This window comes from Coregonus clupeaformis, chromosome 20 (assembly GCF_020615455.1).
Source record: "Coregonus clupeaformis isolate EN_2021a chromosome 20, ASM2061545v1, whole genome shotgun sequence".
Classification (NCBI taxonomy): domain Eukaryota; kingdom Metazoa; phylum Chordata; class Actinopteri; order Salmoniformes; family Salmonidae; genus Coregonus; species Coregonus clupeaformis.
The window spans coordinates 63662691-63687906 of NC_059211.1; the positions used below are offsets into that span (position 1 = coordinate 63662691).

At 46.7% G+C, this 25216-nt stretch overlaps 1 protein-coding gene across 3 annotated transcripts in view; it reads left to right on the forward strand.

Annotated features, from left to right (window-relative positions):
• The window catches only part of plppr2b (phospholipid phosphatase related 2b), a 61482-nt gene that overhangs the window by 13394 nt on the left and 22872 nt on the right, over positions 1 to 25216 (forward strand). For 2 of the 3 annotated variants that reach the window (XM_041867357.2, XM_041867355.2), the window contains exon 3: positions 18700 to 18888. In XM_041867357.2, coding sequence (XP_041723291.1) covers positions 18700 to 18888 — 189 coding nt within the window. Of the gene's footprint in view, positions 1 to 18515; positions 18889 to 25216 lie in introns of those variants that run through there. The other variant, XM_041867356.2, reaches the window with a different exon arrangement.

The window sequence follows — 25216 nt, forward strand, 5'->3', positions numbered from 1 at the left end:
TAGCCTTGCTATTGAGAGAGGCCGCCGTAGGCAGACCTGGCTCTCAAGAGACGACAGGCTATGTGCACATTGCCCACAATTGAGGTGGAAACTGAGCTGCACTTCCTAACCTCCTGCCAAATGTATGACCATATTAGAGACACATATTTCCCTCAGATTACACAGACCTGCACATTTTGATAAACTCCTTTATCTATTGGGTGAAATACTACAGTGTGCCATCACAGCAGCAAGATTTGTGACCTCTTGCCAAAAGAAAAGGGCAACCAGTGAAGAACAAACACCACTGTAAATACAACACATATTTATATTTATTTATTTTCCCTTTTGTACTTTAACTATTTGCACATTGTTACAACACTGTATATAGCCATAATATGGCATCTGAAATGTCTCTATTCCTTTGGAACTTTTGTGAGTGTAATGTTTACTGTATATTTTTGATTGTTTATTTCCCTTTTGTTTATTGTCTATTCCATTTGCATTGGCAATGTCAATATATGTTTCCCATGCCGATAAAGCCCTTTGAATTGAATTGAATTGAGAGAGTATAAAATATGTAGGAAAGGATTTGACAGATAGGAGTCTGAAGAGGACATTCAAATGTAAGAAAAACATGGATTAGGAAAGAATGATGGGTAATGAGCGAAACAAAGAAGAAGAAGAAGAGAACAGAAGGAGGGTGTTGAGGAGTGTGTGGGCGCCAAAAGATGTATGCATGCTAATGCTTTGATCCTTCACAATCACCATGCTTCTCTCTATCTCTCTCCTTTCTCTCTTTCTCTATCTCCCCCTCCTGCTCCTCACCCTCCCTCTACTCTCTCTCTGTCTGTCTCTACCCCTCTCTCACTCTCTGTTCCTCTCTTCCCCCCTCCTCTCTCCAGTGCTTAATTTGAGCCGGTTCCTCCCGGAACAGGATCCTGCACCTCTCAGTTTTGGACTGTTTTGTTCCGGAATCCATTTGCGAGGATCCGGTACCTCTGTCGGCATGAAAAATAATTTTCTAGTTTGCAATGTAAAAATGTGAATAGAATCAGAGTTAATTCAAGTTGGCTCCTCTGTTATTCTCCTGCCCCCTAAAAATGTAATGTGAAAATGTGCCTGATATTCTAAGAATGTATTTGTGTTGGGCCGGCCCGGGTTTATGGTTTGCGCAACATTGTAGCCTGTAGACCAACGCGTGGCCATTGCTGTGGTGAGAGAGAGAAGCGCGCCTGTATCTCTCACGGAACTATAATGAGATTCACTTTCTATGATCTCTCTCCCTCTCTCTGCTCTGATAGACAGGAGCCTGCAAATCATCTCTCCAGCGTTGCACTTCATCATTTATTTCCTTATAGAATCATAGGAAGGGTGATGGAGTTGCCGCAGCAACCCTGATAAATGTAAATACATTTGCCAAAGTTATATAATTACTGCTGTCTGTTCAGAAATAAATGATATCAGTCAGAATACTATACCAGGAGTAGGCCTATAATTTAGCCACAGAGGATCAATAGCATAGCCGCAGGAAGTAGGCGTGCTGAGGGTGATGCAGCACCCCCTGAAAAAGGTACAAAATAAATTTTAAAAAAGTAGTGCACTGGGACTTTACTAGTATTAGCGGACCGATATAGACGTCTGTAGCGTGGCCAAAAACTGTTTTAAGCATCTCTGGTTATAGTTAAGAACAGTATCTTGCAGGATTCAATAGTTGGAATTGTCATTCTAATGGAATCCAGAAAGAACAAAACCCTGTCCTCAAACATTTACATCAAAAGGTGCAAAGTTATGGGCAAAGACACAAAACATCCACATCAAATTAAATGTTTTTCTTGATCAAATAACATGGAAAACAACCACTTTTTTGTGCAGTATTAATTTACCATCCTTACAAACCAATTAATGTAAATGTACATTACTGTATTGTACATAGGCTGGTCATCTAGGTTTGTACCTGTAGACTTTCCATCACCATGAAGAAAAATAATGCACAATACAGTAATTGAGTACATTGAGACATCAAGTGGTTGTGATGATGTGATGATGTGGCTCAGTTTGTAGAGCATGGCGCTTGCAATGCTAGGGTTGTGGGTTAAATTCCCACGGGGGACCAGTACGAAAAAGTATGAAAATGTATGCACTCACTACTGTAAGTTGCTCTGGATAAGCGAGTCGACTTAAATGGAAAAGAAATGAATAGACCATTTCAGTTTTCACATAGAAATAAGTTTCATTTGCAAAGTATTTCAAGAAACTGGAAATCATATATCAAGCAAGTATTTTTATATTCCACAAGTATTATCAGATTAACTGTTTTGTACAGATAATTATCAGAGTCAAGTTACAAATGCTGGTAAACACTCAAACCAATGTTTTCACAAAAGTAGTGCACTGGGCCTTTACTAGTCCTGTATTAGCAGACCAATATAGACGTCTTCACAGAAAGCTAGGCTTTTGGCACGAGCACATAGGCCATCACCAGGTGAGTCATTGAAACTGGAAAGCTTTTTTAGGACTATAATTTCCTCCTCATATTGTAGCCTACAATGTGTCTCCACACACCTAGGCCTAGGCTATTGATGGATTCAAGACAGGGTCGTTTTTATTGATCTCAGATTCTCAGTTTTTCAGTGTCAAAGTAGCCTGACATTTCGATCATTTGTGAGGTATTAAAAAAGATTCTGCTAAAGTCTCATCTAAAATGATGTAGAAATGCAACATTTTCCCCAGACCCTAGGCTTAGAAAATGTGTGCAACTTCTGCAAGCGCCTCTACTCTACTGCTCTATGCCACTATGTAAATGTGTTGATAATACATGCAATGCTTTATTATAAAGGTGTTTTTTTTTTCATGCGTTCTGGTACCTCAGAGCCCCCCCCCCCGGTCATCCCCCTTTCGGCTCACATTTTGTTCCGGAACCTCCCAATTTACAAATTTAGCACTGCCTCTCTCCCTCCCTCCTCCCTCTCTTGGACCACTTTATTTCCCTATGGCGTCCTATACAGTGCTTTATTTCCCTATGGCGTCCTATACAGTGCTTTATTTCCCTATGGCGTCCTATACAGTGCTTTATTTCCCTATGGCGTCCTATACAGTGCTTTATTTCCCTATGGTGTCCTATACAGTGCTTTATTTCCCTATGGCGTCCTATACAGTGCTTTATTTCCCTATGGCGTCCTATACAGTGCTTTATTTCCCTATGGCGTCCTATACAGTGCTTTATTTCCCTATGGCGCCCTATACAGTGCTTTATTTCCCTATGGCGTCCTATACAGTGCTTTATTTCCCTATGGCGTCCTATACAGTGCTTTATTTCCCTATGGCGTCCTATACAGTGCTTTATTTCTCTATGGCGTCCTATACAGTGCTTTATTTTTCTATGGCGTCCTATACAGTGCTTTATTTCCCTATGGCGTCCTATACAGTGCTTTATTTCCCTATGGCGTCCTATACAGTGCTTTATTTCTCTATGGCGTCCTATACAGTGCTTTATTTCCCTATGGCGTCCTATACAGTGCTTTCCTCCATGTCCCTAACACTCATTAAATGTTTTGTCTCTTTCCCTTACTCTGGTTTTCTCCCTCATCTCTTTCAAGCCTCACTTTCTTCCCTCCCTCTTGTCCATCCATTCATTTCTATCAAGCAGCTTATCTATCTCAATAAAAGTCCCCTGTTGACTGGTCCCCGTAATCTAAGAAAGTCTCTCACATGATGCACACACAAACACACACACACACACACATACACACACACACACACATATACACACACACACATATACACACACACACATGCGTGCACATGTAAACACATGAGATGCTTTGATTGTTTTGAGCTCTTTTAGTGCTTGAAGTAGAACTGCAAGTAGAAAACAAGGTGCTAACTAGAACCAAAAAGTGTTATTTGGCTGTCCCCATAGGAGAACCCTTTGAAGAAACACTTTTGGTTCCAGGTAGAACCCTTTTGGGTTCCATGTAGAAGCCTTTCCACAGAGGGTTCTACATGGAACCCAAAATAATTATACCTGGAACCAAAAAGGTTTCTCCTATGGGGACAGCTGCAGAACCCTTTTGGAACCCTTTTTTCTAAGAGTGTACGTGTGTGTGTATGTGTGTGTGTGTGTGTGTGTGTGTGTGTGTGTGTGTGTGTGTGTGTGTGTGTGTGTGTGTGTGTGTGTGTGTGTGTGTGTGTTGTGTCTGTTTGCCGCTCCCTAGCCCGAGGAGGCCCAGGCAGCGGCAGAGATTTAGGTCTGGGTCTTCTAATCATCTGTCAGAGTGTGAGAGTCACACTTGAAGGTTTGGCTGTGGTGAATAGCAGAGGAGAGGAGAAGGGAGGAGAGGAGGAGGAGAGGAGAAGAGGAGAGGAGCTGTGGATAGCAGAGGAGAGGAGAAGGGAGGAGAGGAGGAGAGGAGAAGAGGAGAGCAGAGGTGGATAGCAGAGGAGAGGAGAAGGGAGGGGAGGAGACAGGAGGAGACGGGAGGAGAGGAGGAGGAGAGGAGAAGAGGGAAGGAGAGGTGGATAGCAGAGGAGAGGAAAAGGGAGGGGAGGAGAAGAGAGGAGACAGGGGGAGACGGGAGGAGAGGAGGGGGAGAGGTGCAGGGCTTTGTAGGATCCTTGATCCTTCCCTTGTGATGTCAGACTATCTGAAGTAATGTGAAAGCTGTGCAAGAGCAATAAATATGTTTTTCAAATAGAAGGAACAGTATCCAGCATCAGAGAATACTCTTTTCAGGGATTCCCAAACTCTTTAGATACATTTTTCAAAAGCCTGGATGAATGCTGTAGTTCAATTCAATATTATTACATACACATCTAAACACATAATCTGTCTCTCTCTCTCTCCCTCTCCCTCTCCCTCTCCCTCTCTATCTAGCTCCCCCCCCTCTCTCTCTCTCTCTCTCTCTCTCTCTCTCTCTCTCTCTCTCTCTCTCTCTCTCTCTCTCTCTCTCTCTCTCTCTCTCTCTCTCTCTCTCTCTCTTTCTCTCAATTCAATTTAATTCAATTTAAGGGCTTTATTGGCATGGGAAACATATGTTTACATTGCCAAAGCAAGTGAAATGGATAATAAACAAAAGTGAAATAAACAATTTAAAACATTTACAGTAAACATTACAATAAAGACATTTCAAATGTCATATTATGTCTATAATGTGCAAATAGTTAAAGTACAAAAAGGAAAATAAATAAACATAAATATAGATTGAATTTACAATGGTGTTTGTTCTTCACTGGTTGCCCTTTTCTTGTGACAACAGGTCACAAATCTTGCAGCTGTGATGGCACACTGTGGTATTTCACCCACTAGATATAGGAGTATATCCAAATGGGATTTGTTTTCGAATTCTTTGTGAGACTGTGTAATCTGATGGAAGTATGTGTCTCTAATATGGTCATACATTTGGCAGGAAGTTAGGAAGTGCAGCTCATTTTGTGCACATATACTGTCTTCTCTTGAGAGCCAGGTCTGCCTACGGCGGCCTCTCTCAATAGCAAGGCTATGCTCACTGAGTCTGTACATAGTCAAAGATGTCCTTAATTTTGGGTCAGTCACGGTGGTCATGTAACGATCCCGGCTGTCTGAGTCGGGTCCTGTCTGGTGACTAGTTTTTCCTGTTCGTAATCTCCAGTTTCCCGAGGGTTCGGGAACGCTCCGGGGAGCGCTCTTGTTTTCCGCACCTGCATCCCATCAGCAATCTGCACACCTGGTCCTGATCATCACCCTTCTTAGGCTCTGGCCGAACATCCAGTTCCTGCCGGATCGTTAGCCATGAACAGTAGGTTTTGTCAGAGTATCAGTCCTAGAGCGTCTAGCGTTAGTTTTGTTGTTTTGTACCTTGTTGGTTTTTGGTTTACTTACCTCCGTTTTTGTCCCATCTGCAGTCACTCGTCCGGAACCTTCACCCTACCTCTGCCTGATGGTCGGCGGCTGCCGAGCCATCACTGGACCAACAACTGCACCCTCAACAACTCATCCACGCCGCCCGCTCTGTCCCTGGATTATTCTGCACCTTTTTTTTGAATCTGTAATAAACCCTCACCTTCGTTCAACTCTCCTTGTCCTGGTCTGCTTCTGGGTTCTGTCTGAGGGAACCGTGACTGAACGATCCGGCCAGTTATGAACCCAGCGGACCTGGACTCTGTTCGCCATGCCATTACCCAGCAGGAGAAGATGTTGGGCCATCATAGCACGGTACTACAGGAGATCGCGTTGTCAGTTCGGGACCTTTCTTCCGGTCTGACGGAGGTCCAGAACCAACGCCAGTGTCCGGTGGAGGACCCACTACCGGTTTCACCCATCTCGCCTGCCGCTTCTGAAGTTGTGTCCCTCCGTGAGCCCAAGGTTCCGACGCCGGATAAGTATGAGGGGGAGCTGGGAAGATGCCGTTCCTTCCTTATGCAGTGTGGATTAGTGTTCGATCTACAGCCCTACTCTTATGCCACAGACAAGGCTAGGATAGCCTTTGTGATTGAGTTGCTGCGTGGTCGAGCGCTGGAGTGGGCTTCAGCCGTTTGGGAACGACAGGATCCCTGCATGGCTTCATACCAGGGGTTCACGGCCGAGATGAGGAAGCTCTTCGACCATTCCGTCCGAGGGGAGGGACGCAGCTAGGCGCCTGTTTTCTCTTCACCAAGGAACTCGCAGCGTGGCCGACTTCGTGATCGAGTTCAAGACGTTGGCTGTGGAGAGTGGGTGGAACGAGGAGTCTTTGCAAGCGGCCTTTTACCAGGGTCTGTCGGAGCAGCTCAAGGATGAGTTGATCTCTTATCCGGAGCCTAGTGACCTGGACAGCTTGGTAGCCTTGTCTATTCGGGTGGATAATCGAGTCCGAGAGCGAAGGAGGGAGAAGCAATGGGGTCCGTCCAATCGATCAGCTTCTCAGTTCCCAGTCGGGTCGGGTGGGGGACCAGAACACGTCGATCATTCTCCACCACAAAGGATTAGTGGAGAGGACCTCTCTCCCGATTCTGAACCCATGCAAGTGGGGCGGCACGGGTTAACCAAGGAGGAGCGTCAACATAGACGTAAGACCAACTGCTGCCTCTACTGTGGTCGCTCGGGACATTACATCTCCACTTGTTCCCGGCGGTCGTCAAACTGCCCGGCTCGCTAAAGTTGGGAGGACTGTTAGCGAGCCAGTTTCAACCTCTCAGTACCTCTGTCAGACCCCGTTTCCCGGCTACCCTTGTGAACAGGAATCAGAGCTTAGCGCTTAACGCTTTTATCGATTCAGGTGCCGGTGGAAGCTTTCTTGATGCCGAGTTGGTGGAACAGCTGGGGCTTTCCAAGGAGCAATTGCCGGAAGCCATTGAAGCGACCACTCTGAACGGCAGTAGTCTGGCACGTATCACGATGAGGACTGAACCGGTTAAGATGCGGTTGTCGGGGAATCATTCTGAGATGATTTCATTCTTCATTCTGCCGTCTTCCCATGTTCCTCTGGTCCTTGGATACCCCTGGCTGAAGGAACACAATCCCACGTTCGATTGGGTGACGGGCAAGGTAACGAGTTGGAGCCTTGATTGTCATGCTAACTGTCTCAAGACTGCCTGCCCCCATTCGGTTCCCAGTCAGGTGATTGAGGCTAAACCCCCAGATTTGTCCCTGGTTCCCGAGACATATCACGATTTGGGGGAAGTTTTCAGTAAGCAGAAGGCTCTGTCACTTCCTCCCCACCGACCATATGATTGTGCCATCAACCTGGTCCCTGGAGCTGTCTACCCCAAGGGAAGGTTATACAGTATCTCCCGACCTGAACGTGAGGCGTTGGAGACCTACATCAAGGAGTCCCTAGCTGCTGGTCTCGTTCGTCCCTCGTCCTCACCCCTGGGGGCAGGATTCTTCTTTGTGGGTAAGAAGGATGGCTCTCTTCGACCGTGTATTGATTATCGGGGGTTGAATGACATCACGGTCAAGAACAAGTATCCCCTGCCCTTGATGAGTTCTGCCTTCGACTCCTTACAGGGTGCTACGGTGTTCACCAAGCTAGACCTACGCAATGCGTATCACCTGGTCCGGATCAGAGAGGGGGACGAGTGGTTGACGGGTTTCAATACACCGATGGGTCACTCGAGTATCAGGTGATGCCGTTTGGACTGACCAATGCTCCAGCGGTATTCCAGAGTATGGTGAACGACGTCCTGAGAGATATGATCGGGCTCTTTGTGTTTGTTTACCTGGATGACATTCTGATCTTCTCGAAGGAACCTTCCGACCACGTCCAGCATGTCCGGCAGGTTCTGCAGCGATTGTTGGAGAATCGCCTGTTCGTGAAGGCCGAGAAGTGCGAGTTTCACGCCCACACGACATCCTTTCTCGGGTACATCATCTCCAGGGGAGAGATTAGGATGGACCAGGAGAAGGTTAGAGCGGTTCTGGAATGGGCCCAGCCCGGTACGAGATTGCAGCTCCAGAGATTTTTGGGGTTTGCGAATTTCTACCGCAGATTCATCCGGGATTACAGCCGTGTGGCCGCTCCATTAACTGCCTTGACTTCCAGTATCAGGACCTTCAAGTGGAATCCGGAGGCGGATCATGCGTTTCTGGATTTGAAGAGGCGATTCACCAACGCACCGATTCTCTCTCAACCGGACACGGCCCGTCAGTTCGTCGTTGAAGTGGACCGCGTCTGATGTGGGAGTTGGCGCCATCCTGTCGCAGCGATGCTCCACGGACAGTAAACTCCATCCCTGCGCCTACTACTCTCGTCGCCTTTCGCCTGCGGAGAGGAATTACGATGTGGGTAACCGGGAGCTTCTCGCGGTGAAACTTGCCTTGGAGGAGTGGCGCCACTGGTTGGAGGGGGCGGAGCAACCGTTTATTGTCTGGACTGACCACAAGAATCTTGCTTACGTGCAATCGGCTAAACGTCTCAACTCCCGTCAGGCCAGGTGGGCGTTGTTTTTCGGACGATTCAAGTTTTCCCTGACGTTCCGACCTGGATCTAAGAACGGCAAGGCGGACGCCTTGTCCCGGATGTTCTCCAAGACGGAGGAGAGTGGGTCCAAGACCGAGACAATTCTCCCCCGGAACTGCGTCGTGGGAGCAGTTATGTGGAGGATTGAGGAGGAGGTGCTGGCGGCCCTTCGGACTCAGCCCGGTCCCGGTAACGGTCCACCCGGTCGGTTGTTTGTGCCTGAGTCGGTTCGTCCGGCTGTCCTCAAATGGTCCCACGCCAGCAAGATGGCTTGTCACCCTGGCGTGGCTCGGACAATGGCGTTTCTTCGCAGACGTTTTTGGTGGCCTGCCATGGCCGAGGATACTCGGGGGTTTGTTGCTGCCTGTCCAGTGTGTGCGCAGAATAAGAGTACCAATCGGCCCAGCTCTGGACTACTTCACCCCCCTTCCTATTCCCCGGCGACCATGGTCGCATCTGGCCCTGGACTTCGTCACTGGGTTGCCCGCTTCTGAGGGAAACACGGTCGTTCTGACTATCGTGGACAGATTCAGCAAGTTCGCCCACTTTGTGCCAATTGCCAAGCTTCCCTCTGCCTCGGAGACGTCCGAGATCCTGGTTAGGGGAGGTTTTCAGGGTCCACGGTTTGCCCAGTGATATCGTTTCCGACCGTGGCCCTCAGTTTACCTCTGCTGTCTGGAAGTCCTTCTGTTTGGCCATTGGAGCTACAGTCAGTCTCACATCTGGTTTTCACCCCCAATCCAATGGTCAGGCGGAGAGAGCCAACCAGAAGATGGAATCCACGCTACGCTGTCTGGTCTCTTCCAACCCCACCTCCTGGGTCTCTCAGTTGCCTTGGGTTGAGTATGCCCACAATACTCTTCCTACATCTGCCACTGGGATGTCTCCCTTCCAGTGCCTGTATGGCTACCAACCTCCCCTGTTTCCTTCTCAGGAGAAGGAGCTCTCAGTGCCTTCTGTTCAGGCCCATATTCGTCGTTGCCACCGGACCTGGCATCGGGCCAGAAAGGCACTCCTTAGAGTTTCGGACCGGTATCAGCTCCAGGCGAATCGTCGCCGGATCCCCGCTCCCACCTATACCATCGGAGATAGGGTTTGGTTGGCCACACGGGATCTTCCGTTACGGACTGAGTCTAGGAAGTTGTTACCGAAGTTCATTGGTCCGTTTGTGGTGGAGAAGGTGATCAATCCAGTGGCAGTTCGACTCAAACTACCGAGGACGCTCAGAGTCCATCCCACCTTTCATGTCTCCTGCCTCAAGCCTGTCTTCCTCAGTCCTCTGTTGCCTCCTCCGCCTCCTCCTCCTCCTCCTCGGATGATCGGAGGTGGTCCTGCCTACACGGTGCGTCGCATCATGGATTCCAGACGGCGGGGCCGGGGTTTCCAGTATCTCGTGGACTGGGAGGGGTATGGCCCTGAGGAGAGGAGTTGGATTCCGCGGCGACAGGTCCTAGATGCGGACCTCATCAGTGACTTCTACCGCCTCCATCCTGGCGCTCCGGGAGTCCGCCCGGTGGCGTTCGGTCGGAGGGGGGTACTGTAACGATCCCGGCTGTCTGAGTCGGGTCCTGTCTGGTGACTAGTTTTTCCTGTTCGTAATCTCCAGTTTCCCGAGGGTTCGGGAACGCTCCGGGGAGCGCTCTTGTTTTCCGCACCTGCATCCCATCAGCAATCTGCACACCTGGTCCTGATCATCACCCTTCTTAGGCTCTGGCCGAACATCCAGTTCCTGCCGGATCGTTAGCCATGAACAGTAGGTTTTGTCAGAGTATCAGTCCTAGAGCGTCTAGCGTTAGTTTTGTTGTTTTGTACCTTGTTGGTTTTGGTTTACTTACCTCCGTTTTTGTCCCATCTGCAGTCACTCGTCCGGAACCTTCACCCTACCTCTGCCTGATGGTCGGCGGCTGCCGAGCCATCACTGGACCAACAACTGCACCCTCAACAACTCATCCACGCCGCCCGCTCTGTCCCTGGATTATTCTGCACCTTTTTTTTGAATCTGTAATAAACCCTCACCTTCGTTCAACTCTCCTTGTCCTGGTCTGCTTCTGGGTTCTGTCTGAGGGAACCGTGACAGGTCAGGTATTCTGCCACTGTGTACTCTCTGTTTAGGGCCAAATAGCTCCCCAGTTTTTTTGTGAATTCTTTCTAATGTGTCAAGTAATTATCTTTTTGTTTTCTCATGATTTGGTTGGGTCTAATTGTGTTGCTGTCCTGGGGTCTCTCTCTCTCTCTCTCTCTCTCTCTCTCTCTCTCTCTCTCTCTCTCTCTCTCTCTCTCTCTCTCTCGCTCCCTCTCTCGCTCCCTCTCTCACTCTCTCTCTCTCTGTCTTTCTTTCCGTGGAGATGTTTTATTTTATAATCCATGCACAACAAAGTAACTGGTTTCCAATGTTTCTCCACTTACTGCTCACCCACCACAGTACTCATCTCCATAGGGTGCTGCTGTCATCTTAACACACACACACACACACACAGTGATATACACACACGTTTGACTTTACGGGTGACTCTTCTGCCATCTGGTGTCCTGCTGAAGCTAGGGGAGACATGTAGCGTCTAATGTCAACACTTATGTACAAGCCTCCCAGTGTCTAACCCCCAGGGAAATTAGCTATGCTAAGCAAACACAACACTAACTTCTAACTGGGTGCGTCCCAAATTGCACCCTATCCCACATAGTGCCCTACTTTTGACCTGGGCCCATAGAGCTCTTGTCAAAAGTAGTGCACTATGTAGGGAATAGGGTGCCATTTGGGATTCAGACACTGTCTCACAGGGGCTGTCTTATTGTATCTGCGTACTTACTTATTTATTCATTTATTTATTTACCCACAACATTAAGAGAGACACTTTAAGATCTTAAATTAAAAATAAAGGGATTTTTTGATTTTATTGAACAGAAGGTGACAGAGGATGCCAGTGGGGAAAGAGAGAAAGGTTGTATCAAAGGGCAGTAGGCTGGATTTCAATCCATGCCGACAATGTAGACGTGTGCAATACCACCAGACCAGCCAGGCCACTTCATTCAGTTTCACTGAGGAATAGTTCATTTGAAGCATCACTGAAGCACCGCTGCTTTGTTTGGCCATTGGCTAAGTCAAAATGGCTGCCATAACCAAAGGCTAGCTGCCTGTAACAAACATTATGACTGCCTGTGTGTTAATGTTAGCCGGCATGCGAGTATGCCTCCTCTAGCTTGGAGTCAGCTTGTATAAGCGCAATTAGCTTGAAATAAATATTCCTTTTATAAGACTGCCAAGTTAATTTTGCCCGCGAATGGTGCCATGAGATACATTTTGAACAACGCCGTCAGCAGTTAGGGATATGTGTTTGAAGCGTTCTGTATAATATAATTCTGCTTTTAGTTACGTAAATGTAGCGAATGTGTCGGCAGTCTTGTTTTTGAGAAAATCTAGGAACATGTTAGAGGACAATTTGGGCCACATTAACAAATCAGTGAGATGATTAATGGTATGTAGTGTTACAGTGATCCCTGAGACAAGAACAGTCCTACAGGAGTTTAAACAGTAGACAGTTGTATCTGGTGGTGTTAGAATCTCCCAAGGACTCTATGGTCTTCTGTGTAAGGGAGAGTGTTCCAGTGTTAGTCTATAGAGACTGGGAGGCTGCAGTGTGTGGGATGCTCTGTGGACTGAATGGGGACAATAGGGAGGAGAGGAAGCTGGAGAGGTTGATGTGTCTCTGTCTGTCCAAGGTGAACACCCCACTGAGAGGAGGAGACAGATACTGATGGTGTTAGTACACAGGTTAAGTACAGAGAAAAGGTTCTAGAAACACACGTTACCAAACAGAGGACACCTCTTAAAAACTGTCTTAAAGTGTCAGTCTGTGAAATTTTCAGTAATAGCACTTGTAACATAGGACGCTTAGATCATGTCTGAAAGAGGGAGGTCGTATCAAAGTGAGAGATATTTCCCTGAGGGAAAAAGTTAGGTGCAGGAGTTCTTGAAAAGTGACAGACCTCCGACGAGCCATCAAACAGGCAAAGTGTCAATACAGGACTAAGATCGAATCCTACTACGGTGGCAAGCAACACTGAACCATGCATGAGAGCACCAGCTGTTCCGTAACCTATGTGAGTAAGACCATTAAACAGGTTAACATTCACAAGGCCGTGGGCCAGACAGAGCATGCGCTGACCAGCTGGCAAGTGTCTTCACTGACATTTTCAATCTCTCCCTGACCCAGTTTGTAATACCTACATCTACAGGTTTCAAGCAGACCACCATAGTCCCTGTGCCCAAGAACAAAAAGGCAAGCTGTCTAAATGACTATCACCCCATAGCCATGAAATGCTTTGAAAGGCTGGTCATGGCTCACATCAACACCATCATCCCAGACACCCTGGATCCACTCCAATTCGCATGTCGCCCCAACAGATCCATAGATGACACAATCTATATTGCACTCCACACTGCCCTCTCCCACCTGGACAAGAGGAACACCTATGTGAGAATGCTGTTCAAATCTAATTGTATTTGTTATGTGCGCCGAATACAAGTGTAGACTTAACCGTGAAATGCTTACTTATGAGCCCTTTCCCAACAATGCAGTTCAAAAGTAAGAAAATTAACAAATAGATAAAAAGAAAAATAGCAAACCAATAAAATAACAATAACGAGGCTCTATACTGGCTGTATACAAGGAGTACCGAGTCAGTGTACTGGGGTACGTGGTAGTTGGGGTGATTGATTGAGGTAATGCAGTGCATTCGGAAAGTATTCAGACACCTTTACTTTTTGATGATTGATTGATTGAAGTATTATGTACATGTAGGTAGGGGGGGAAAAGCAGAAAGTTCAGGTAGCCATTTAATTAACTGTTCAGCAGTCTTATGGCTTCGGGGTAGAAGCGGTTCAGGAGCCTTTTGGTCCCAGACTTGGAGTTCCGTTACTGCTTGCCGTGCAGTAGCAGAAGGAACAGACTGTGACTTGGGTGGCTGGAGTCTTTCACCATTTATGGGGCCTCCCTCTGACACCGCCTGGTGGTTATGGATGACAGGGAGCTCGGCCCCAGTGATGTACTGGGCCGTGCACACTACCCTCTGTACCGCCTGGTGGTTATGGATGACAGGGAGCTCGGCCCCAGTGATGTACTGGGCCGTGCACACTACCCTCTGTACCACCTGGTGGTTATGGATGACAGGGAGCTCGGCACCAGTGATGTACTGGGCCGTGCACACTACCCTCTGTACCGCCTGGTGGTTATGGATGACAGGGAGCTCGGCCCCAGTGATGTACTGGGCCGTGCACACTACCCTCTGTACCGCCTTGCGGTCGAATGTCGAGCAGTTACCATACCAAGCGGTGAAGCAGCCAGTCAAGATGCTCTCAATGGTGCAGATGTAGAACTTTTTGAGGATCTGAGGGCCCATGCCAAATCTTTTCAGCCTCCTGAGGGAGGAGAGGTGTTGTCGTGCCCCCTTCACGACTGTGTTGGTGTGTGTGGACCATGTTAATTCACCATGTGGACGCCGAGGAACTTGAAGCTCTTGACCTGCTCCACTACAGCCCCGTCGATATGGATGGGGGTGTGTGCAGCCCTCCATTTCCTGTAATCCACAATAAGCTCCTTTGTCTTGCTGACATTGAGGGAGAGGTTGTTGAGACAGCCTATAGACCTTCTGCCTATAGGCTGTCTCATCGTCATCGGTGATCAGGCCTACCAACTTTGTGTCGTCAGCAAACTTAATGATGGTGTTTGAGTCATGCGCGGCCATGCAGTTATGGGTGTACAGGGAGTACAGGCGGGGACTAAGCATGAACCCCTAAGAGGCCCCTGTGTTGAGGGTCAGCGTGGCGGATGTGTTGTTGCTGTCAGAAAATCAGGATCCAGTTGCAGAGGGAGGTGTTCAGTCCCAGGGTCCTGAGCTTAGTGATGAGCCTTGAGGGCACTATGGTGTTGAACGCTTTGCTGTGGTCGATGACAGAATGTTTCCTGACCAATTGTGCTATTTTGTATATTTTTTGGTACATAATGTATAATCTAACCATTGGGGCCGAGCTCCCTGCCATCCAGGACCTCTATACTAGGCGGTGTCAGATAAAGTCCCTAAAAAAAGACTTCAGTCACCCAAGTCATAGACTGTTCTCTCTGCTACCGCACGGCAAGCTGTACCGATGCACTAAGTCTGGAACCAACAGGACCCTGAACAGCTTCTACCCCCCATTTAAAATCATCCATCCTCAGATATTTGTTTAAACGGATGCCTTTCCTCGTCCTCCCTTCCTGTCTCCCTCAGGCTTTCAGATGGCTGTAGAGAGAAAGAGGGATGTTCAATGTTCAGAATGCTGTGTGCATCCCAGAGTTACATATGGAGAGGAGGAGGGTATCAAATCAAATCAAATCAAATCAAATCAAATTTTATTGGTCACATGCGCCGAATACAACAGGTGCAGACATTACAGTGAAATGCTTACTTACAGCCCTTAACCAACAGTGCATTTATTTTAAACAAAAAAAAGTAAGAATAAAACAACAACAAAAAAGTGTTGAGAAAAAAAGAGCAGAAGTAAAAATAAAGTGACAGTAGGGAGGCTATATATACAATAGAATAAAGTGACAGTAGGGAGGCTATATATACAGGGGGGTACCGTTGCATAGTCAATGTGCGGGGGCACCGGCTAGTTGAGGTAGTTGAGGTAATATGTACATGTGGGTAGAGTTAAAGTGACTATGCATAAATACTTAACAGAGTAGCAGCAGCGTAAAAAGTATGGGGTGGGGGGGCAGTGCAAATAGTCCGGGTAGCCATGATTAGCTGTTCAGGAGTCTTATGGCTTGGGGGTAGAAGCTGTTGAGAAGTCTTTTGGACCTAGACTTGGCACTCCGGTACCGCTTGCCGTGCGGTAGCAGAGAGAACAGTCTATGACTAGGGTGACTGGAGTCTTTGACAATTTTGAGGGCCTTCCTCTGACACCGCCTGGTATAGAGGTCCTGGATGGCAGGGAGCTTTGCCCCTGTGATGTACTGGGCCGTACGCACTACCCTCTGTAGTGCCTTGCGGTCAGAGGCCAAGCAGTTGCCATACCAGGCGGTGATGCAACCAGTCAGGATGCTCTCGATGGTGCAGCTGTAGAATTTTTTGAGGATCTGAGGACCCATGCCAAATCTTTTTAGTCTCCTGAGGGGGAATAGGCTTTGTCGTGCCCTCTTCACGACTGTCTTGGTGTGTTTGGACCATGATAGTTCGTTGGTGATGTGGACACCAAGGAACTTGAAGCTCTCAACCTGTTCCACTACAGCCCGTCGATGAGAATGGGGGCGTGCTCAGTCCTCTTTTTTTTCCCTGTAGTCCACAATCATCTCCTTTGTCTTGGTCTCGTTGAGGGAGAGGTTGTTGTCCTGGCACCACACGGCCAGATCTCTGACCTCCTCCCTATAGGCTGTCTCATCGTTGTCGGTGATCAGGCCTACCACTGTTGTGTCGTCGGCAAACTTAATGATGGTGTTGGAGTCGTGCCTGGCCATGCAGTCATGGGTGAACAGAGAGTACAGGAGGGGACTGAGCACGCACCCCTGAGGGGCCCCCGTGTTGAGGATCAGTGTGGCAGATGTGTTGTTACCTACCCTTACCACCTGGGGGCGGCCCGTCAGGGAAGTCCAGGATCCAGTTGCAGAGGGAGGTGTTTAGTCCCAGGATCCTTAGCTTAGTGATGAGCTTTGAGGGCACTATGGTGTTGAATGCTGAGCTGTAGTCAATGAATAGCATTCTCACGTAGGTGTTCCTCTTGTCCAGGTGGGAAAGGGCAGTGTGGAGTGCGATAGAGATTGCATCATCTGTGGATCTGTTGGGGCGGTATGCAAATTGGAGTGGGTCTAGGGTTTCTGGGATTATGCTGTTGATGTGAGCCATGACCAGTCTTTCAAAGCACTTCATGGCTACAGACGTCAGTGCCACGGGTCGGTAGTAATTTAGGCAGGTTATCTTAGAGTTCTTGGGCACGGGGACTATGGTGGTCTGCTTGAAACATGTTGGTATTACAGACTCAGTCAGGGACATGTTGAAAATGTCAGTGAAGACACTTGCCAGTTGGTCAGCACATGCTCGGAGTACACGTCCTGGTAATCCGTCTGGCCCTGCGGCCTTGTGAATGTTGACCTGCTTAAAAGTCTTACTCACATCGGCTACGGAGAGCGTGATCACATAGTCGTCCCGGAACAGCTGGTGCTCTCATGCATGCTTCAGTGTTGCTTGCCTCAAGCGAGCATAGAAGTGGTTTAGCTCGTCTGGTAGGCGTGTGTCACTGGGCAGCTCGCGGCTGTGCTTCCCTTTGTAGTCTGTAATAGTTTTCAAGCCCTGCCACATCCGACGAGCGTCAGAGCCAGTGTAGTATGATTCAATCTTAGACCTGTATTGACTCTTTGCCTGTTTGATGGTTCGTCGGAGGTCATAGCGGGATTTCTTATAAGCGTCCGGGTTAGAGTCCCGTTCCTTGAAAGCGGCAGCTCTACCCTTTAGCTCAGTGCGGATGTTTCCTGTAATCCATGGCTTCTGGTTGGGGTATGTACGTACGGTCACTGTGGGGACGACATCATCGATGCACTTATTGATGAAGCCAGTGACTGACTGTGTGTCTATAAATAAACTACTGTGACTGTGACTGTGTGTCTATAAATAAACTACTGTTTCTGACTGCTGTTAGACGCTTTGCCTGTGTGTGTGTGTGTGTGTGTGTGTGTGTTGTCCCCAATGACTTTGCTCTTGACACAATGGTTGGAGCCCTGCAGGGGTGTGCGGTTGTAGCAGAAGTATGTCACCCCCACAACACACACACACACACCCATAATGATACACGGGGGACCCACAGTCCAAAGAGCTTTACCTCCCACAGATAGACAGCAAAAGAGAGGAAGTTCCACAGCACAATATGGATGTATCGTTATATACAGTCTATGGCTACACACCCACACACACAGACAAGAAACACAGTCAATGAATGTGTACAATTCATTTACACATGCACATGTCTAGTGTTTCTCAAACCCACACACACACACACACACACACACACACACACACACACACACACACACACACACACACACACACACATACATACACATACACATACACATACACATACACATACACACACACACTCACATATTCATGATAACATGCTAATAAATGTTTAGTATCATTCTGTGCACACTGTGTTCTGCATGTGTGTTTTTGTGAATCACCTCTCACTCTAGTATACGGCACACTGCCACTCACGCAGACACTGCATGTGATCGACAGCACAACAGCCTCACACACACACACACTGCACACATCCCCTTTCCCTCCCTCCCATGCTTGCACTTGTGCTCTCCTCCTTGCTCCTCCCACCTCTTTCTCTCTGCCTCTTTTTTCTCTCACTCTTCCACTGTCATTTTACTTCTTTATTTTCCCCTTTACAGAACTGCAGCATCTTTCTTCATTTTCTGTTTCTTTCTTTTACCCTCATCCTTCAGATTCAGTCTCTCTCTCTCTCTCTCTCTCTCTCTCTCTCTCTCTCTCTCTCTCTCTCTCTCTCTCTCTCTCTCTCTCTCTCTCTCTCTCTCTCTCTCTCTCTCTCTCTCTCTCTCTCTCTCTCTCTCTCTCTCTATCTCTCTGTCCTCTCTCTTTCATTCTACACACTCCAGAAGCATCTGTCACCGCGCTCCAAAAGGAATCTCCTCCTCCTCTGTTCTTTGTGTTTTCCATCCCCATTCATTCACAGAAACCGACTCCACCTTACTATCCTTCTGTTCTCTTCCGTTCTTCTAAACATAGAACCATGTTCTATTTCCAGCTGGTGATCATGGCTGGGACGGTTCTCCTGGCGTACTACTTTGAGTACACAGACACGTTCCCCGTTCACGTCCAAGGGTTCTTCTGTTTCGACAAGACGTTCTCCAAACCGTACCCCGGACCCGAGGATGACAGCAAGGCGCCGCCGGTACTGGTCTACTCTCTGGTCACCGCTATCCCCACTGTCACGGTAAGACTGGACTGGAGTAACCTACATACACACACACACACCTGGCGTAGCTTCACACACGTGGTGTTTGGATGGAGGTTGTGTTTATAAGTGGGTGTTTATCCACGTGTCTTCTCCTGCTCATGTGTTTATAACCTTCTTTGGAGGAATAATGCATGCATTTCTTTTTTTATCTATTGAAGTTAATGTGGGCAGCATATCATTTATGTTTAGAAAGTGTATACCATATGTATGTGTGTCAGTGAGTATGCAGCATGTGTGTATACAATATAATGTCAGAGCTTTCTTCCCACACAGACTGACACACATTCAAATGAAATTTAATTTGTCACAGGATTCGTAAACATCAGGTGAAGACTAACAGTGAAATGCTTACTTACGGGTCCTTTTCCAACAATGCAGAGTTAAAGATATATAAAATATATTTATACCTAATATACATTAACGAATAACAATATTGAGTAAAAATAACATGACTATATACAGGGAGTACCAGTACTGAGTCAATGTGCAGGGATATGCGGTAACTGAGGTAGCTATGTACATATAGGTAGGGGTAGAGTGACTAGGCAACAGGATAGATAATAGACAGTAGCAGCAGCGTATGTGGTGAGTGTGTGTGTGTGTGTGTGTGTGTGTGTGTGTGTGTGTGTGTGTCTGAGTCTGTGTGTGTGTGGCGTCAGTGTGCATGTTACAGTATGTGTGTGTGTTCCCATAATATGGCAATGTATTCACATATCTACAGTATGCGTGGATGAGTATTAGGCACTACAGTATATTATAAATTATACATTGTACGAGTAGAAGTGTATGAGTACTTAGTCCAAATACACTGTCTGTCTCCCTGTGTCCTAGTGTCCTCATCAGAACCCCATAGACAGAGCTGACCCTTGACCTTCCCCTCCAGGCTGGTCTCTGTGCTCTACTTCAGTCCACTCGTATCACTTCATTAAGGCTTTAGCTCTGAGCCCAGCCCAGGTTTGATATTAACAGTGTTGGACTGTGGCTGAGTGTTACAGGGGTGGGCAAGGGACTGGACACACGCCATAGGGCTTATTGAAGCCATAAGTTGCACTGAAAACTGGAACTTCTGCAATCTCAGTCTTTGGAAATTAGATTGTATGTACACTGAATAAAAATATGTAAAGTGTTGGTCCCATGTTTCATGAGCTGAAATAAAAGTTCCCAGAAATGTTCCATGCACACAAAAAGCTTATTTATTTCTAATTTCCAGGCTCTGTCGCAGCCGGCCGTGACCGGGAGACTCATGGGCGGCGCACAATTGGCCCAGCGTCATCCAGGGTAGGGGAGGGAATGGCCGGCAGGGATGTAGCTCAGTTGATAGAGCATGGTGTTTGCAACGCCAGGGTTGTGGGTTCGATTCCCACGGGGGGCCAGTAAAAAAAAATATGTGTTCACTAACTGTAAGTCGCTCTGGATAAGAGCGTCTGCTAAATGACTAAAATATATAATATAAAATATAATTTTGGGCACAAATGTGTTTACATCCTTGTTAGTGAGCATTTCTCCTTTGCCAAGATAATCCATCCACCTGACAGGTGTGGCATATCAAGAAGCTGATTAAACAGCATGATCATTACACAGGTGCACCTTGTGCTTGGGACAATAAAAGGCCACTCTAAAATGTGCAGTTTTGTCACACAACATAATGCCACAGATTTCCCAAGTTTTGAGGGAGAGTGCAATTGGCATGCTGACTGCAGGAATGTCCACCAGAGCTGTGTTTGTGCTTGTGTATGTGCAGGTGACAGTACTTGTGAGACAGTGAATCTGTACAGCACGGTAAGTGTGTTTCACTGTATATGTGGATCCATGCAAGTGTGTGTGTGTAACTACCTGCTTGCATGCATGTGTGTGAATATGAGTCTGCCTCTATGTATCCATATATACGAGAGAGAACATCTCTGCACATCACAAGGCACTGTAGTCTGCTGTGTGTGGGCGGACAGCAGGCAGCTAGCATCCTTCACTTCCAGCTACGGAAATGGGTTACATACTGTGTGAAGGATACATCTCACCACCGGTTTGTGTGTGTGTGTGTGTGTGTGTGTCGTGTGTCTGTGTGTGTGTGTGTGTGTGTGTGTGTGTGTGTGTGTGTGTGTGTGTGTGTGTGTGTGTGTGTGTGTGTGTGTGGAGGCTCTACACACTATGAGAGCCATTGGGAATGCCAAGGCTAAGTGGTGCACAATTCTGGCCAACACACACACACACACACACACACACACACACACACACACACACCCCACTCAGCCTCTAGTAGTAATTACAGTAGCCATCTACATGGCAACACTGCAGTTGGAAGCACTACTAATACCATATCTGGACTGTCAACCCCGGCGGCTAATTACAAGTGTGTGTGTGTGTGTGTGTGTGTGTGTGTGTGTGTGTGTGTGTGTGTGTGTGTGTGTGTGTGTGTGTGTGTGTGTGTGCGTGTGCGTGTGCGTGTGCGTAGCCACCCCTGTACCTACACAATGAGTGGGTTAAGTTGCAAGCACATACCAGTTCAACATTTGAACTGATCGTCTGCTCAACACACAGCATTAGCGTTTGGTCATGTTAGCCATGTATAGAATATATGTGGGAGTAATCTGGCTGGTCTAGTGGTAATGACGCAGCATCTGCCACACATCTACAGTGTTGGTATAGGTCTGAATCCGGCCTACTGCCCTTTGACACAACCTCTTTCCATCTTTCCCCCACTGTCATCCTCTCTATCTGTTCAATAAAGTCCGAAAATACCCTATAAATAATATATGTGGAAGATCATGCGCTATAGGAGAGGGACATGGTGAATGGGAACTCAGCTTGAAGTTGAAGAGTTCTTTTAGAAGCTTTGTAAATATCTGGGTCACACACACACACACATACCTAATGCTAAATACTGTTCTCTGTTCTGCTACCAAGCCCTTGGAACATTTTGGAGAGGGAGAGAGGGTGAGGTAGAGAGAGGAGAAAAAGAGAGAGAGAGTAGAGAGAGAGAGAGAGAAGAGGGGAAGACAGAGAGAAGAGGGGAAGGATAGAGAGCAGAGAGGGAGAGGGAGTTTAGAGGGCAATATAAAGAGAAAAGAGAGAAGAGGGGGATGAAAGAAGAAAGTAGAGGAAAGAGGGAGAAAGAGAGAATGATGGAGGGAGAGAGAGAGAGAGAGAGAGAGAGAGAGAGAGAGAGAGGCTTGTTATTTGTGTGTTGTGTTGCCTTTCAGTCAGGCCGTATGAACTCCCCCTCTCCTCCTGAATTATGGAATGGATCCTGACAGGCAGATAGAGCTGCTGCTAATGCTGCTGATAACCATACATAGACTGTGTCCCAGATGGCACCCTATTCCCTATATAGTGCACTACTTTGGGTGTTGGCCCTGGGCAAAAGTAGTGCACTATCTATGTTGGGAAAATTGTGACATTTAGGACACAGACAGAGAGAGCCATAGGAGAGAGGATTGTTGTGGTGTCACATCAACACTCTTCCCCTCTGTCTCTGTCCCACTGAATGACAAATGTCACTATTAAGGTGTGAAGGGGCTGAGTTGTGGAGGGCCAACACACACACACACACAAATGTATAGGCCCTTCCAGATGCGCCAGTTAGATGTTCACATGCCTGATAGATGCTATGGGACTGTGTATCTTTGTAAAGACCTGGTTTTGGTGTGAGAGAGATAAAGAAAAAGAGGTGAGAGACAGAGTAGAAGGATAAACTACCCTCTGTCTCTCTGTCTCTCTGTCTCTCTGTCTCTCTGTCTTTCTCTCTCTCTCTCTCTCTCTCTCTCTCTCTCTCTCTCTCTCTCTCTCTCTCTCTCTCTCTCTCTCTCTGTCTTTCTCGCTCTCTCTCTGTCTTTCTCTCACTCTCTCTCTCTCGCTCTCTTTTTCTCTCTCTCTCTCTCTTTCTCTCTCTCTCTCTCGCTCTCTCTCTCTTTCTCGCTCTCTCTCTTTCTCTCTCTCTTTCTCTCTCTCTTTCTCTTTCTCTCTCTGTCTTTCTCTCTCTCTCTGTCTTTCTCTCTCTCTCTCTCTCTCTCTCTCTCTCTCTCTCTCTCTCTCTCTCTCTTTCTTTCTCTCTCTCAATTCAATTCAATTTCAATTTAAGGGCTTTATTGGCATGGGAAACATATGTTAACATTGCCAAAGCAAGTGAAGTAGATAGTAAACAAAAGTGAAATAAACAATAAATATTAACAGTAAACATTACACTCCAGAAGTTCCAAAAGAATAAAGACATTTCAAATGTCATATTATGTATATATAATACAGTGTTGTAACAATGTGCAAATAGTTCAAGTACAAAGGGAAAATAAATCAACATAAATATGGGTTGTATTTACAATGGTGTTTGTTCTTCACTGGTTGCCCTTTTCTTGTGGCAACAGGTCACAAATCTTGCTGCTGTGATGGCACACTGTGGTTTTTCATCCAGTAGATAAGAGAGTTTATCAAAATATGGTTTGTTTTCAATTTTTTTGTTTGTTCTTTCCAATGTGTCAAGTAATTCTCTTTTTGTTTTCTCATGATTTGGTTGGGTTTAATTGTGTTGTTGTTGTTGTCCTGGGGCTCTGTGGGGTCTGTTTGTGTTTGTGAACAGAGCCCCAGGACCAGCTTACTTAGGGGACTCTTCTCCAAGTTCATCTCTCTGTAGGTGATGGCTTTGTTATGGAAGGTTTGGGAATCGCTTCCTTTTAAGTGGTTATAGAATTTAACGGCTCTTTTCTGGATTTTGATAATTAGCGGGTATCGGCCTAATTCTGCTCTCTCTCTCTCTCTCTCTCTCTCTCTCTCTCTCTCTCTCTCTCTCTCTCTCTCTCTCTCTCTCTCTCTCTCTCTCTCTCTCTCTCTCTCTCTCTCTCTCTCTCAATTCAATTCAATTCAATTTAAGGGCTTTATTAGCATGTGCAACGTATGTTAACATTGCCAAAGCAAGTGAAGTAGATAGTAAACAAAAGTGAAATAAACAATGAATATTAACAGTAAACATTACACTTAGAAGTTCCAAAAGAATAAAGACTTTTCAAATGTAATATTATGTATATATATATATATACAGTGTTGAAAACAATGGCAACAGGTCACAAATCTTGCTGCTGTGATGGCACACTGTGTGTCTTTCAATTCAATTCAATTCAAATGGTCGTACATTTGGCAGAAGGTTAGGAAGTGCAGCTTCCAGTTTCCACCTCATTTTGTGGGCAGTGTGCACATAGCCTGTCTTCTCTTGAGAGCCAGGTCTGCCTACGGCGGCCTTTCTCAATAGCAAGGCTATGCTCACAGAGTCTGTACATAGTCAAAGCTTTCCTTAAGTTTGGGTGAGTCACAGTGGTCAGGTATTCTGCCACTGTGTACTCTCTGTTTTGGGCCAAATAGCATTCTAGTTTGCTCTGCCTTTTTGTTAATTCTTTTCCGATGTGTCAAGTAATTATCTTTTTGTTTTCTCATGATTTGGTTGGGTCTAATTGTGTTGTTGTCCTGGGGCTCTGTGGGGTCTGTTTGTGTTTGTGAACAGAGCCCCAAGACCAGCTTGCTTAGGGGACTCTTCTCCAAATGTATCTCTCTGTAGGCTTTGTTATGGAAGGTTTGGGAATCGCTTCCTTTTAAGTGGTTATAGAATTTAACGGCTCTTTTCTGGATTTTGATCATTAGCGGGTATCGGTCTAATTCTGCTCTGCATGCATTATTTTGTGTTTTTTGTTGTACACTGAGGATGTTTTTGCAGAATTCTGCATGCAGAATCTCAATTTGGTATTTCTCCCATTTTGTGAATTATTGGTTGGTGAGCGGACCCCAGACCTCACAACCATAAAGGGAAATGGGTTCTATAACTGATTCAAGTATTTTTTGCCAAATCCTAATTGGTATGTCAAATTTTATGTTCCTTTTGATGGCATAGAAGGCCCTTCTTGATGTTTAGGCCGAGGTATGTATAGTTTTTTGTGTGCTCTAGGGCAACTGTGTCTAGATGGAATTTGTATTTGTGGTCCTGGCAACTGGACCTTTTTTGGAACACCATTATTTTTGTCTTACTGAGATGTACTGTCAGGGCCCAGGTCTGACATAATCTGTACAGAAGATCTAGGTGCTGCTGTAGGCCCTCCTTGGTTGGTGACAGAAGCACCAGATCATCAGCAAACAGTAGACATTTGACTTCAGATTCTAGTAGGGTGAGGCCGGGTGCTGCAAACTGTTCTAATGCCCTCGCCAATTTGTTTATAAATATGTTGAAGAGGGTGGGGCTTAAACTGCATCCCTGTCTCACCCCACGGTCCTGTGGAAAGAAATGTGTGTGTTTTTGCCTATTTTAACCGCACATTTGTTGTTTATGTACATG